Below are 16270 nucleotides of genomic sequence, written 5' to 3' on the forward strand. Positions count from 1 at the left end.
ACTTTTATGACATAGTGCATGGCCGCCATTTTGGATTCCGAAATGGTCATCATTTTCGAAAGCGGGGCCCCCTAAAACCTATAAAACGACATACATGACGACTTTTATGACATAGTGCAGGGCCGCCATCTTGGAATCCAAAATGGTCATCATTTTCGAAATCTGCGCCCCCTAAAACCTATAAAACGACACCCATGACGACTTTTATGACATAGTGCATGGCCGCCATTTTGGAATCCAAAATGGTTATCATTTTCTAAATCTGCGCCCCCCAAAACCTATAAAACGACACCCATGACGACTTTTATGACATAGTGCATGGCCGCCATTTTGGATTTCAAAATGGTCATCATTTTCTAAATCGGGGCCCCCTAAAACCTATAAAACGACATCCATGACGACTTTTATGACATAGTGCATGGCCGCCATCTTGGAATCCAAAATGGTTATCATTTTCGAAATCTGCGCCCCCTAAAACCTATTTCAGCATAGCATACCTCTATGTAGACTAAATCGAAATTTCAAACTTAATTTTTATTTTTCTTTCAAAGTGAACCAATGCCCGGAACTCCGCTGTTTTATATACTACGAACACACAGCTATCATACAAGACCAAATTCTAGCCTAAAACTCCTGAAAACGTTTCAGCATAGCACACCTCTATGTAGACTAAATCGAAATTTCAAACTTAATTTTTATTTTTCTTTCAAAGTGATCCAATGCCCGGAACTCCGCTGTTTTATATACTACGAACACACAGCTATCATACAAGACCAAATTCAAGCCTAAAACTCCTGAAAACGTTTCAGCATAGCACACCTGTAAATTCACTAAATCGAAATTTCAAACTTAATTTTTATTTTTCTTTCAAAGTGAACCAATGCCCGGAACTCCGCTGTTTTATATACTACGAACACACAGCTATCATACAAGACCAAATTCAAGCCTAAAACTCGTGAAAACGTTTCAGCATAGCACACCTGTAAATTGAATAAATCAAAATTTCAAACTTAATTTTTATTTTTCTTTCAAAGTGAACCAATGCCCGGAACTCCGCTGTTTTATATACTACGAACACACAGCTATCATACAAGTCCAAATTCAAGCCTAAATCTGCTGAAAACGTTTCAGCATAGCACACCTGTAAATTGAATAAATCGAAATTTCAAACTTAATTTTTATTTTTCTTTCAAAGTGAACCAATGCCCGGAACTCTGCTGTTTTATATACTACGAACACACAGCTATCATACAAGACCAAATTCAAGTCTAAATCTGCTGAAAACGTTTCAGCATAGCACACCTGTAAATTCACTAAATCGAATATTTCAAACTTAATTTTTATTTTTCTTTCAAAGTGAACCAATGCCCGGAACTCCGCTGTTTTATATACTACGAACACACAGCTATCATACAAAACCAAATTTAAGCCTAAATCTGCTGAAAACTTTTCAGCATAGCACACCTGTAATTTCAATAAATCGAATTTTCGGACTTAATTTTTATTTTTCTTTCAAAGTGAACCAATGCCCGGAACTCCGCTGTTTTATATACTACGAACACACAGCTAACATACAAGACCAAATTTAAGCCTAAAACTCCTGAAAACGTTTCAGCATAGCACACCTGTAAATTGTCTATATATTGAAAAATAAGAAAAATTCAAAGATAATGGTTTTCTACACTTTATAGGTCACGCCAGGGCCAGGCACTCCCTAGTTCTGTATACATAGAACGCACAGCTATCATTTTAGACTCAAAACACGCTTAGAACTTTTAAAAATATATTTTTATATTTACGCGTGTATTTTTTTAATTTGAAGTTTATGAAAGTTACATTTTTGTGACTTCCTTGCTCGATTTAGAACCGAGAACTCCTAAGTTCTGTAAACAATAGAGCTAGAGCTTTCGTTTGGAACCAAATATATGTCTGTGCGTAGTTAAATGACATCAGCATAGCACGTGTGAACTTAGCATATCATATAATTTAAAATCTAGTTAAAAATTGTAGTAAATAAAAATAAAAAATAAATATAAATATTAAGGGACATCTTACACAGATCAAACCTAGCCCCAAACTAAGCAAAGCTTGTACTATGGGTACTAGGCGACGATATACATACTTGTATAGATAAATACATACTTATATACATAGAAAACAACCATGACTCAGGAACAAATATTAGTGTTCATCACACAAATAAATGCCCTTACTAGGATTCGAACCCAGGACCATCGGCTTAGCAGACAGGGTCACTATCCACTAGGCCAGACCGGTCGTCAAATCGGCAATGTTCTCAAAGATGCCTTTTTTGTGTCAGGAACTCTTTGTTACCATGTGTCGAGGCGAGCATATTTTTTTTATCCCATTTGTAACAAAATGATATGCTAGTGTGTGAACTTAGCATATCATTTTGTGAAATTCCATAGTATTGGTTTTCACGGTAAAAACGCCAGAACTATTGCTAAAAAGTATCAGGAACTCTAGAACTATGGTGCATGCTAATAGAACTCCAATAAAAACGTGATCTGCTAGACTTTGATATGCCAACTTCACAGACATTAAAACGACACCCATGACGACTTTTATAGCATAGTGCATGGCCGCCATTTTGGATTCCAAAATGGTCATCATTTTCAAAATTGGGGCCCCCTAAAACGTATAAAACGACATCCATGACGACTTTTATGACACTGTGCATGGCCGCCATTTCGGATTCCAAAATGGTCATTATTTTCGAAATCGGCACTCCCTAAAACCTATATATCGACACCCATCTCGACTTTTATGACAAAGTGTTTTGCTACCATCTGCATGCAAGACATTTCTATTATTTTTACGTACAAAAATGGCCCCCTGTCAACTTTCAATCGAGATTTAATCCATAATTTATTCGATTAATATTCAGATTAATTCAATTTCAATCTATGTTAGGTCGACTAAACTAATCGCGATTAAAATTTGAGAATTAACTTTTTTTATTCCATTAATTAGTCGAATAAACAGTTAATCGATTAATGCCCATCTCTGACCACGGCATTTTTACACTTTGAGAATATCTGAAAACAAATCAACACAAGGAGCCATTTTGCAAATCCAGTAACATACCAGTAACTTTGTTATTACTTTTGACAGCGCGTGTCATGTGTCAACACAGAGTCGACACAAAGTCGAAACATTGCAACTACTTTGTGACTGCAATATTTCTCAGCCTTAAACCATATTTATACATCATAATTAACAAGTTTCGTAGTATGTAAAGCGTTATTTCTGTTATTTAATTATAGTATACGCATCGAAGTACTAAAAATGCTTCAAATAATATAGTTATGAACACAGGCACTGAGAAGTAAACAATTTCATTTCCGGCTAAACTAAAACAATGTGGTGGCGCGTTGATTATATTACACTTAGTTTATCAAATCACTCGAGCAGTCATTCCGCGCGCACGCGCTCAGCGAGTGGACGTGTGATTTTTTGTTTATGCTGTCTTAAGTACGAAACGGTAGTTATCTAATAGTAATAACAATGGTGCAGTGCAGAAAGTGCAAACTATTCGTGTCTACGGCAAAGGACGACACAGTTAAGTGTAAATCCTGTGATGCTGTCCTTCACAAAAAGTGCACAAAGAAGGAGATGTGTGAGGAGTGTTTTCGGAAAGAGTCTGGCAGCCCGGCTGGGTCCAGGAGTGATGGAAATAAGGCAAAAATAGAATTTAAACCGGGAGAAACTTCATTGGAAGCTGTAATCAAGGAAGTAAACAGCAAGCTGGATGCGATATATAACGTCGAAAAAAAGTTAGATGAATTAAAGGATACAGTAGATTTCTACTCTGCGCAGTACCAGACCCTGATAGAACATAAGGAAGCAGCAGAGAAGAAAATGAAAGCGCTTGAACAAAAGAATACCTACCTTGAAAAGTGTAATAAAGCTCTAGAAGAAAGGATCATGGACCTAGAACAGGAAAAGAAGGAGAAAAACGTGGAAATAATAGGGTTAGAAAAAAAAGTGGGTGAAAATACAACAGAAATAGTAAAAGAAGTTGCTAAAAAACTTAATTTAAATCCAGACGACATAAAATACGCAAGGAGGGTCGGCCGAGAAAAGGCGGGCGAAGCCAAGCCGCAGCCGATTGTCGTCAAGCTGAAGTGCAGGGCCACACGCGACAAGTGGCTCCAAGCTAGAAAGACCCTGGTCAGTAACAGCCATATATATGCGAACGGAAGCCAAAAACCTATTTATATTAATGAGGACCTCCCGAAGTTTAAGCGTCAGTTGTTCTGGTCGGCTAAAACTCAGCTTCGAGATATTTGCAGATTTGTATGGGTACAGAACTCCAATATATTAGCCCGGAAGGAAAACGACGCAAAAATCTACAAAATTAGATGTGAAAAAGACATCATAAACATTCCAGCCTAGTCACTAAGCAATTAGCTGTGTGAACACACTACTTGATTTCCTTTATCAATAAAATTCAATAGTTTTCCAGATATTGAGTCTGAAGTGGATTTTTCACGCCACAAGAACATACAAGAATGGAATACATCTTATTTTAACAACAAAAAAAATCAAATTAAAATATTACACCTAAACATAAGGTCGCTGCGTAAGCACTTTAATGAGTTATTAGTCTTAATTAATCAATGTAAATATCAAGTCGATATAATTATTCTATCTGAAGTTAATATAAGGGAAGATGAAATTTCATGTTACATGATAAAAGGATACTGCACCTATTCAAAGACAAGACCAAGTGGAAGAGGAGGGGGTATAATAATATATGTTAAAAATCAAATTAATTTTACTTTGGAAGAAGTAAATTATCCCAGTATGGAGTCACTATATGGAATTATACGCCTAGAGACCAGAAAAATTCACCTTTTGTCTATTTATAGACCACCCCATAAAAACAAAAATGTATTTACACAACAATTGGAACTATGTATTCAACGCGTACCAAGCTGTGAAGATTTGATAATTATAGGAGACATGAATATGGACTTATCAAGAGAAAATATGAATTCAACTGTTATCAGCTACAAAAACACCTTGTGTGGATACGGCCTGCAGTGCGGCATACCTAGCTCGGAGATAACGCGGGCGGCCATTGTGAGCGGGCGTCTGGAGACATCGTGTATAGACCACGTATGGGTGCGAGCGAAACGGCAACAAGTGCACGATGACCCTGCGGCTGCGAGTGTGATAGAGTGCGGAATATCGGATCACCATATGATTGGCATACGTTTGGACCTTGACCGTGAGCATTTTAAAAGTACATTGCAAACAGGTACGCGTTTTGTTTTAGATGATAAACTCGTTAACAATAAATTAGATAACTTCGATTGGTCACAATTACTGCTGATAAATTGTCCTGTGTTGTTGTATAGCAAATTATGTAATGTATTTGAATCGATTTATAGTGAAAGTAAGGTTGAAAAAAATATTAAAAGAAATAGGATTACTCAACCATGGATAGATAAAAGGTTATTTGCTATGATATCTAAGCGGGACGATTTGTTTCGAGTTTGGAAGGCGTCACCAAATAATATGAATAAGAGGTTAGATTATACTAAGTGTAGAAACCAGGTAAATAAACTAATAAATATTGCCAAGAATAAGTATCGTAGACAGGAACTAAAAGATTGTCAAAATGATTATAAAAAAATGTGGAGCACAATTAATAGCTGGTTAGGTAGACATAAACTAAATGTAGACGAGGTGGTCATGCGTTATTTGGGAAAATTTGATAATATTTATAATATATGCAGTAGGTTCTCTGAAACATTTACTCAAGAAATATTAAACATAAAGCACAAATGTAATGTAAAATTTTTAGATCGCAACACTTATGTCAAGAAACTAGACTTGTCTCTTAGGTTTAAAAAAGTATGTGCAAATGACATTGAAAAAATTATAAATAATTTAAGTTTGAATAAGGCGCCAGGAATGGATCAAATTAGAATACAAGACGTTAAATATATTAAAAAGCAATTATGCCCCATTTTGGCCAACTTTGTTAATATGTGTATTTCAAAAGGTGTTTACCCAGAAAACTTGAAAAAATCCGTTATAAGACCTATTTACAAAAATGGAAATCACTTGGAATACACGAATTATAGGCCTATAGCAATTTTGCCGGTAATTAATAAAATTGTTGAGAAGGTGGTCGTCGGACAAATATCAGGTTTTCTGGAGAAACACAATGTACTTACGGACGCGCAGCACGGGTTCAGGCGAGGTCGAAGCACGGGGACAGCTCTGGCACACTTCTCAGATGAAATTAACAGCTGTTTGAACGACGGTAAGCAAGTTCTCACACTTTTTATAGATTATAAAAAGGCTTTTGATACATTAGACCATGAAGTGCTACTCCAGGCCATGAGTGAGTGTGGCATTGCTGGCCCCGTCAACGACTGGTTCCGCAGCTATTTAGCGGGCAGGACCATACGCACGAGCATCGCCGGCGCTACGGGCGCGGAGTGTGACGTCACGCTCGGGGTGCCGACCGGCTCGGTGTACGGCCCTGTCGGCTATCTAATGCTTGTCAACAGTGTTGTAAACGTCGTGAGCAAATGTAAAGTATTTATGTACGCGGACGATATGTGCTTACTAGTATTAGAGGTCATCTGCTTCCAGAAATATATACAGCCTTTGATTTGTAAATCAATGTATTCTGCTTTTCCAATTAATTAAACTTATATTATTTTAACAAAGAACCAGCCGTTACACCTCGATCATCCTTCCTCTCTAGAATACCCGCCTGTTATATTTTTATTAAAAATCAATTCTTACCCACATTTTATTTGTTTTATTTTTAAAGATCGCCAGTGTTGCTAACAGACGGCCATTCTGTTGTAGGAATGTCCCCATTCCGGTTAATGCTCGGCCATTCTACACAAGGCGTATGGCCTCATACAATTATTTTATATCTCTTAATAATCAAGAATTTATTTACAATAAACACATTAACAAAACTAGTATTCCAAAATGTAACTTTAATCTTATACAATACATCATTAATCAATCAAATCAAAAAAATCAAAGCATTTATTTTCAGGCTGCTAAGGCCCACAGATACATACCTTACAAACTAACATATATGTATATACAATTATAAAAAAAGTTAAATACTAAAAAATCATTTTCGTGACGCAGTTTTCTGTTGCGGCGTCACTTGCTCTGGTGTAGGATTAGGCAGATTCCCACGGAACCGCCGAAATATCACACCCTTCGGCCAGAAGTCCGTGTTCGCGATGGCTTCCAGCAGCGGCCGCGGCACGCGCACCACAAACGAGCGGAAGTGCACGTAATGACGCGATCGCAGCTGGAACACTTTCAACTCGTAACGGGTGTTCTTGCGCAGATATTCCACCACATCGTCAGCCGTGGCGGAAACATGCAGGCGCGATACGTATAGCGCCGTATTCGGCGTGGCAGCCCTCAGTCCAGATGCAATATCTGGCTCCGCTGTGCCACACTGGCTCTTGCGAGGCGCCTTGCGCGGCCGCCTCTCCTTCGACGCCTGCGTGAATCCTTTTTCGGCAGGCTTTAATAAGCATATAAAAAACTAAAATGAAATAAAACTTTCTATGGCAATGTATCACTTTGATATAACATAACGTTCATTATGCAAGCAATTATTTCAGAAATTGCACTCATCATCGTCGATTTAATCACACAATTCTTCAGCGTAGACGTCGCTTCTTTGCAAGTGTGCACGTCACCGTCGACGAGATCAAGCACTCCTTCTTATGTGTACACGTCACCGTAGATGAGATCACACACTCCTTATGTGTACACGTCACCGTAGACGAGATCACACACTCCTTCTTATGTGTACACGTCACCGTAGACGAGATCACACACTCCTTATCTCATGTGTATCCGTCACCGTAGACAAGATCACACATACCTTCTTTGTTTTTAATGTGTATCCGTCACCGTAGACAAGATTACACATACCTTCTTTTTTTTTTTTAATGTGTGTCCGTCACCGTAGACAAGATCACACATACCTTCTTTGTTTTTAATGTGTATCCGTCACCGTAGACAAGATTACACATACCTTCTTTTTTTAAATGTGTGTCTGTCACCGTAGACAAGATCACACATACCTTCTTTTTTTTTAATGTGTATCCGTCACCGTAGACAAGATCACACATTCCTTCTTACTCACGTCACCGTAGACGAGATCACACATTCCGTCTTATGTGTACACGTCGCCGTAGACGTGAGGACACACTCCAAACACTGAAAATAAACTCATGTCAGTTACAACTGGTAATACAATTAGTAGCAGACTACTAACAATTTCCTTTTCGTCACTTCTCCACTCAACAGTAAATAATCATTTCATACCGAACAATAAAATGAGGATAAGGTTATGATTCCACATTTAGCGTCAAACCTCCACTTTAATCTGCCTCACCAAACCTTTTTCATTTTCATTTTTAAATGTTGCGGCATTGAAACAACTAGCATTTACTGCATAACAATTACAATTTATAGAATACCATAAAAACTCAGTCCCATTACTGTGTTTTTCCTCACAAGCCTGATAACAATTTACCTCAATTTTTAACACTCAAATAGAGAAATATTGTTGTTCATGGTGATCGGAATATAGACACTCCAAAAGACAATTCATCTACAAAGGAGCTATCAAGTATAATGAGAAGTTTTAACATGGCAATGCACACAAAAGCACCAACCAGGATCCATGCATTAATGTGTGCGTAATGCTAACTGACACCCACCAACTTGAATTATCAGATTATGACCTGTCACCTCAAACATCAATGAAATCAAGACTGGCACGACCCGGATTGAACCGAAAAGGATTTATTGTTGATTCAACATTCGAAAGCTTCATGATAGCATAAAGGCTCCGAGGGTCTCTTCTTTTGTGAAGCTATTAGCTCGAACAACGCTCAGGAAGCGTTTAATTATCCTGTGTCTTATTCAGACTTTTTCCGATCTGTGTTTTCCCATCATTATCATCATCATCATCATCGACAAAAGGGAACCAAGAGGTTATCTGCCAAACAATAAACTCTTCAAAAATATGACAAGATATTAAAAAAATGTATACACAAATTGCAATAGCAAATATATATGTATCTTCTAACAATAATACACAAATGTAAAGCAACCTGGAATGTCATATACCCACGCAGGTACCAAATTTAGATCAGACAACAGATATAATTACTTTAAAAATGAATTATAAGATCTACCAATAATAATTAGTAAGATACAGGTAATGTACTATCCTACATTAATAATTTTATCGATTAAGTAATTTCAATGAGTTGACAAACAAACTAAATGTTGAGAATAGTCCACAATACGATTCTCTTAATGCCAACAGTAGTTGAGTAATAGTAAAACCTTTGGTACTGACGATATTTCAACCGAACCAGTGAAGTCAGGCAGGTTATTTTTAAGCAGACCTCTTGCTCATGTACATTTATCCTTCAGTCAAGGCCCCCTCCCAGAACAGCTTAAAGCTTCGTTTGACGATCTTAAAGTAACGATCCCAACAATTACAGATCGCAGTTTTACAGTGTAATTACAGCACAACAGTGATTGTCCCAATAATATCAAAATTAATAGAAAAAGCTTTTTATTAACAAAAGACAATAATAACCTCCTTACTAAACATGACATTTCACACCCTGACCAATTTGGGTTCCGTAAAGGACCAAATCCAGAATTGGCTTGTTTTGAATGTGTCAAATTTGTGACTCAAAACTTCAATAAGTCACCGATTATGGAAATTTTCCTCGACATGACAAAAGTATCTGACTCAACTGATCATGCCGAGCATCTCAATAAATTATATGCTAATGAAACTTAGAGGCCAGGCAAATGATTGACTTAAATCTTACCTAGCCAACAGAATGCAGTGCACGGAAATCAGCAAACTTGTTAGAACTAACAACCAAATTAATCACTGATCACCTCTTTGATAGTTTCTAAAGTAGGTGCTACACTTATTTATTACTTAAGGGGGGAAGGGGATTTTTTTCATTAATGATATTCAGATGGCGATACAACTATAATTTCAGCCAGTGGTCAAGATCAAAGTATGTATAAAACAGATATTTATAATGCCCCATCTGATACTAAATATTGGATAGGAAATTAATAAGCTTCTCATTAAGCTCAGAAAACACAACCCATGCAATTCACCCATATGGAACAATACCTCGACAGCCCAACACTCGTATAAATGACTATGCATTTCATAAAACAGGTAACATAAATTAAGTTCTTTGGTTTAAATTTCAATTCATTTTTAAATTGGAAGGACCATAACCACTCTGTCACAATGTTCAAGACTTGACCATTTCGTCTTGGCCTGCAAAACTACGACTATCTGCTTCCTACGAAGCAGTCCCCATGGCCCATCACGGCCACGTCTCATCATACTTTAGCAAATGCTCCTATGGGGATCAGTTGTAAACCACTATTTAAATATTACTGTAAATCTGGCTTGTATGTATGTATATACTCAAAATCTGTAATTTTCAAAAATCATATCCAAAATATTTTCAAGACCTTAAAATGATATGTGCTCCGTCAACCCAAGAGCACAATATCTCACACCATCCACGCTGCATGACAGAGATGCAGAAAAAATGCTTATAAAAGATATACAATAACCATACCCGTTCACACAATCACCCGGGGCCATAAGTTTAACAAACTTCTATTGGACTGGCCTCCAGATCACTGCTTTTATAATACTCGCAACATTACCTACTGATTATGTTGCTCATAAGGAGCGAACCAACTTTTTTTTTTTTTACTATTTGTAGGTACTCGCTGTGTGATAACTAAATGTTACTTTGTTTTAATTCCTGCTGTCTATGATACACCTTGGTGGTATAGTTATTAAGTATACCTATTCTTTAATGCTCATTTATGTTTGCCATTTTGGCTCATGTACCTCGTAGTTTTATAAATGTAACTATGTTAATTTCTTATTAACGGTGTACTGCATGCCGCCTATAAACAGCTGAAGAAGGTGAAACGATTACACACTTAACCCAAGACACTTATTGTACCCTTTTTCTGCTAATAAATCATTTCTATTTGTACTCTCTTTTACTACTACGTTCGAACGTCTCATTTAACCTGTCAGCGTCATTTCGATAGTATGATGGGAAGATCATGAGTATTTTATTTTCCATTTTTGTATTATCGTTCGTAAGGCTACCCTGTGACAGCTTGAAGCGAAATCCAATGGAGAAATAAAAAGAAACATTATAGTGCTCATCAGCGTCATCAGCAGACTTATGATATCGGAACCAATCATACCGTCAATAACTAGATACATACATGTACCATTAACAAAACTTTACAGGACCTGATACTGGACCATACTGGGCATATCTATCCAAAAAAATAACAGTCTTCTAATTGTGGTCCACCGCATGTAATTTCCGAAAATCAAATTACATTCGTGAAGTTCAGTTTTAATTACTTATGGTGCTAACATTCGTTCAAAATTGAGTAAAGCTATGCATTTTTATTCAGTATTTACGTCCTAATTTACATGGCGCTATAGGTTCAGCTTGTAAGTTAGTCTCTAATAACATATAAGGTGTTACTAAGGTACTGGACTGGACAGCGCTCGTCCGCGACTACGTGACCCACAACCGCGACTAACAACTTCTCTATTCAACTGCAAGTGACACAAAGGAGCCAAGCAACGATTGCAATACAAGGAGCTACAAAAGACTTTTTATCGCCCGCTCAGAAGCCAAAGTGCAAATTGCAGCCGCCTACAACTCACATAGAGCCACAACACCAGCTGCCCAACACGCATTATACGAGTAGCAGCAAAACAGCTACTGTAAGTTAAAGCTATAGCTGAACCTCTTAACCAGTTTTATGTCACCTCAGCCTGGCTAAGCTAAGACTATGCAACCATTTTACAGCCATTCTATCTCTAAAGGTTATAAAGTAGGTGCTGAGTGTCGCCTAATTGTCTGCTGGGTTTGTATTTACACATTTGATCCTCAAAACAAACCTGATCGACTGATACATTAATTAAAAATTGTCATCCCCATTACTAAATTATTCATTGAAATATCAGCTTTATTGTGCAGACAAACGATGCAAGTTGTAATGACCTTACTGTATAAGATGTAAATTGTAACGTTAGTCTACCATACATTTCTATATTGATCAAGCTCACCGATCGCTGCATCACGGAAAACCCAAATAATGCTGATCCTCATTCACGTGTAATGGCCGTATATCACATGGGGTCAATTAACATTGGACCGGGCGTGAAGGCGAAAACAAGCGTTTCGTAAATTGCTAATATCTTGTAGTCTGCACTTGATATTTAGTGGGTAGTTTTCTTTTTAGCTTACTCGTAAATAATCTTACTAAAATCACTGAATGATATAAACAATCTATAATAGTCTATATACCTATCTTAAAACTTAGTCGTGTTTGTTATATTACAACACATAACTCGAGAACAGCTGACCCATTTTCATGGTTTTACTGTTTGATTTGTCTCCATCGGAATATCAGATAAACTATTTAAACAGTTAGAAATATTAGAACAAATTAAATTATTTTTCTGAAAATATTTTAATTTGTTTTTATGTAGGCCTTGGTAACTTTCTCAGTATCTGACATTTATTTCAGTTAATACCTATTAAAATAGATGTAAACAAAATTATAAAAGTAATTCATTGCCATAAAATTGCTCCTAGGTTAGTCCGACACGAAATTGTAGAAAATGATTGAGGGCGCCACTGCGCTTTAACAGACAACTAGGGCTTGCAATTCGAATATTCGAATATTCGAATTTGTCGAATATTCGGCCTGTTTTGATATTCGAATATTCGGCCGCTCAGGTTTCGAATATTCGAATATTTTTTATTACTATAAAAAATCTATTTAATCCGCTGCAGTTACAGTTTCTGTGTGTTTTCCGGGTATTTACAGTGAATGAGTAATGGGTAGGTACCCAAATACGAAGGAAATAATATTTTTTACTGTATTCCTCTCGATAGACTTCGTGAATATAGTGAAACCTAACTCAATTTGAAAGAAAACGAAATCAAAAAGTATGTTATTTTTACGGTGCATAAGTTTTAAGTTAAAGGGTCATTCTGTTTATTAAGACTAAACCTTGCCCGCACTTATCGCAATTCTCAAATTTGATCATACCAAACCTGCCCAACTAGGTAATCTAACTATGCACCTTTAGCTGACGAATAATCCAGTAGTCAACTAACTTTTTCCCTTAAATATTCCAATATTATATAATTAAGCCGACCATTAATTAAGGCCTCTGAGTGACTACAAGTTAATTTAAATCAGAAAATAATTACCTACTAAAAAATAGTACATTTCGATGCTAGTGCGGAAGGTATGTCATTACTTCACGAGTACCGAGATATCTTGCCACGAGCCGCAGGCGAGTGGGAAGACTCGGGACGAGTGAAGAATGACATTTCCGCACGTGTATCGAACGACGTTTTTTAATACAGTTGCGAAAAAATAAGTAAAACATTGTTAATCGTACACTAAACAAAAGTGGTAACAGTGACAGCTCGCTTAGACGTCGTCTTTAAGTATATTATATCTATGGGCGTTTGGCAGCTATTCCGTTCCATTCAGACACCTTATTAAGAACGGAATTTTCAATATTCAATATTAAAAAATAAACGTGTTATAATGATGAAGAGGTAAGTATTAAAATATGAAATATGTATATTTTTCATATTCTTACATTAACAGTAGGTTTTTATGCTGATTACGACGTTTAAAGGAAACTAATATTAACACTCATCAATAAGTAGTCGTGAATTGGAACAAGTATAAATTTAAAAAAATTGGAAAAGTAAAAAGCACTAGTTCGACATAACCAACTTTCCGCACGCTAAACAGCTACGTAAAGTAGCACTTTGTGAGCAACTGTATTAAAAAATATCTTACATACCTAGGTTTGGTTTAGATGATTAAAGTTATATTATTTCACTCAACGGCGCATTTATAATAAAAGTTTTATCTAGAAATATTGAATACGTCTTATTTTGGCGTTTTACTTGTTTTTATAAATGTGGGCATCTCATAGTAGGATGATAAAATCTAGTCAATTAAGTGGATTTCTGCAAAATATCATTAGTTTTAGCAATATGTGAAATAAGCTTTTGAATAAAACGATAATAAACCGATTTCTCGTTCTTTTTCTTATTTTTTATAATATTCGAATAATTATTCGAATATTCGAATATGTCGTCAGAAAAAGTCGAATATTCGAATACCTGAAAGTTTCGAATATTTGCAAGCCCTACAGACAACACATGATGCAACACGGGTCCATCCATCTCCTTTTGCCGCATAAGTTCGTCCTTCTCGTTGTTTGACGTTGACATATATAACTTTACATCGTAATTCAAACATGTACAATAGATAAATTTGATCATAAAATCACGTATTTTATTAATAATTGTACATCATCTCTGCGTGATTTATCAATATAAAATTATTTATTAAGAAATACTTTTCCAAAAACATCTTGAATTCAGATCACAATCCATCAACATGCAATTTCGGGCCAATCGCCTTTAAAAAATGTTTAATGTTATCTTCCGAGTTTAATTACATTTTGTTTTCTTGAATTTGATGCTTACTATTTCTTTTCTTCATTTAATTAACTAAGTTGACACAGAAATATTTTAAAATAAAAATAATTATTTACACTGTTAGTCGGTCGGTGCGAAGTTTGCCGGGTCAGCATATAAAAGCCGAAACTAAGTTCACCTGAAAGGTAGGACGAACAGTCGAACACGACATTCACTGACAACGACATACGAAGTCGCCGGGTCAGCTAGTTAAATCATATCATAAGTACCACTTTATGGCTGATAAAAGAAACACTTACCCATAACACCATCATCATTATAAAATGAATACTTACTTTTAATAAACACAGGATAACCAAGGGGGAACCTTAAATGATTTTATAATAACATATAATTATGTACCTACACCTATTGCGTAATGTACCAGTTATCTGTTTAAGGGAAGAAATCCCAAATTATTTGGGACCATTTTACATAAGTATTTACTGGATAAGAGTTACCGTTCACTGCAAGAGTTTTTTTTTTTTGGTGATCCTCCCGGAATAAATAGTACTTGAAACTGCATAATACTATTATTAACTCTTTTTTTTTATACATAGTTTATTAAAATGTCTGTACAGTGTAGTTTATAAGGTTAATACTTAATACTTATGTATAAGTATGTAAAAGACAAATTGATGTGCCCTTACGGGGTACTTAAGTCATATATTGGCAATAAAGATGTTTGAAGTTGAAGTTAATCGCTTATCAAAATCGTCAATTCGTAAAATAGGTAACAAATATTAATCAGAAAAACCTTTATTCCTTTATTTTTGTAATCTCAATACTTGTACCCTGTACAATGATTGTATATTTTTTTTTTTATAATTTACTGGCACTACTTACATATGCCACTAATATTGTATTAGTGTATAGTTATTTTACACTACTCCAATATTATTTAATACAAGTGATATTCCAAATTGTAGGCGTGTAGTTGTTAAAATTTGTATGTAATCAAAATTAACACATACCTGAGGTTCTCTAAACGTTCTTACCACTTCGGATATATTAGAGGTCATCTGCTTCCAGAAATATATACAGCCTTTGATTTGTAAATCAATGTATTCTGCTTTTCCAATTAATTAAACTTATATTATTTTAACAAAGAACCAGCCGTTACACCTCGATCATCCTTCCTCTCTAGAATACCCGCCTGTTATATTTTTATTAAAAATCAATTCTTACCCACATTTTATTTGTTTTATTTTTAAAGATCGCCAGTGTTGCTAACACTAGCTTCAGATACAGATATATCGGTAGCCCATAATAACATTCAAAGTGACCTTGACAATGTAGTGAAATGGGCCCACGATAACGGTATAATTATCAATTTATCAAAAACGAAGTGTATGCATATATATTCCCCATACAATCGTAAGGCGAAAACTGTTAATTACAATGAGTATGGAATTATAGGTCACGGGTACGAATGTCTGCACAACCGAATAAATAATATCTATAGCTGTAGCTGTGAACCTTTAGAATATGTTAGTACATACAAGTATTTAGGTATGCATGTAGATAACAATTTTAACTGGAAAACACATGTTACTGCAGTTTGTTCTAAACTCCGTTCAGTCCTAAGCAAGTTATATCACTTAAATATA

General features: G+C 35.8%; 1 protein-coding gene across 1 annotated transcript; it reads left to right on the forward strand.

Moving 5' to 3' along the window:
* Nucleotides 1-3526: 3526 nt before the first annotated feature.
* On the forward strand, nucleotides 3527-5076 carry LOC134805950 (uncharacterized). The gene has a single exon (XM_063779131.1). The coding sequence runs from the start codon at nucleotides 3529-3531 to the stop codon at nucleotides 4417-4419; it is 891 nt and encodes a 296-aa protein (XP_063635201.1). The 5' UTR covers nucleotides 3527-3528; the 3' UTR covers nucleotides 4420-5076.
* The last annotated feature ends 11194 nt before the right edge of the window (nucleotides 5077-16270 follow it).

The sequence above is a fragment of the Cydia splendana genome, unplaced genomic scaffold (assembly GCF_910591565.1).
Source record: "Cydia splendana unplaced genomic scaffold, ilCydSple1.2 scaffold_92_ctg1, whole genome shotgun sequence".
Lineage (NCBI taxonomy): Eukaryota > Metazoa > Arthropoda > Insecta > Lepidoptera > Tortricidae > Cydia > Cydia splendana.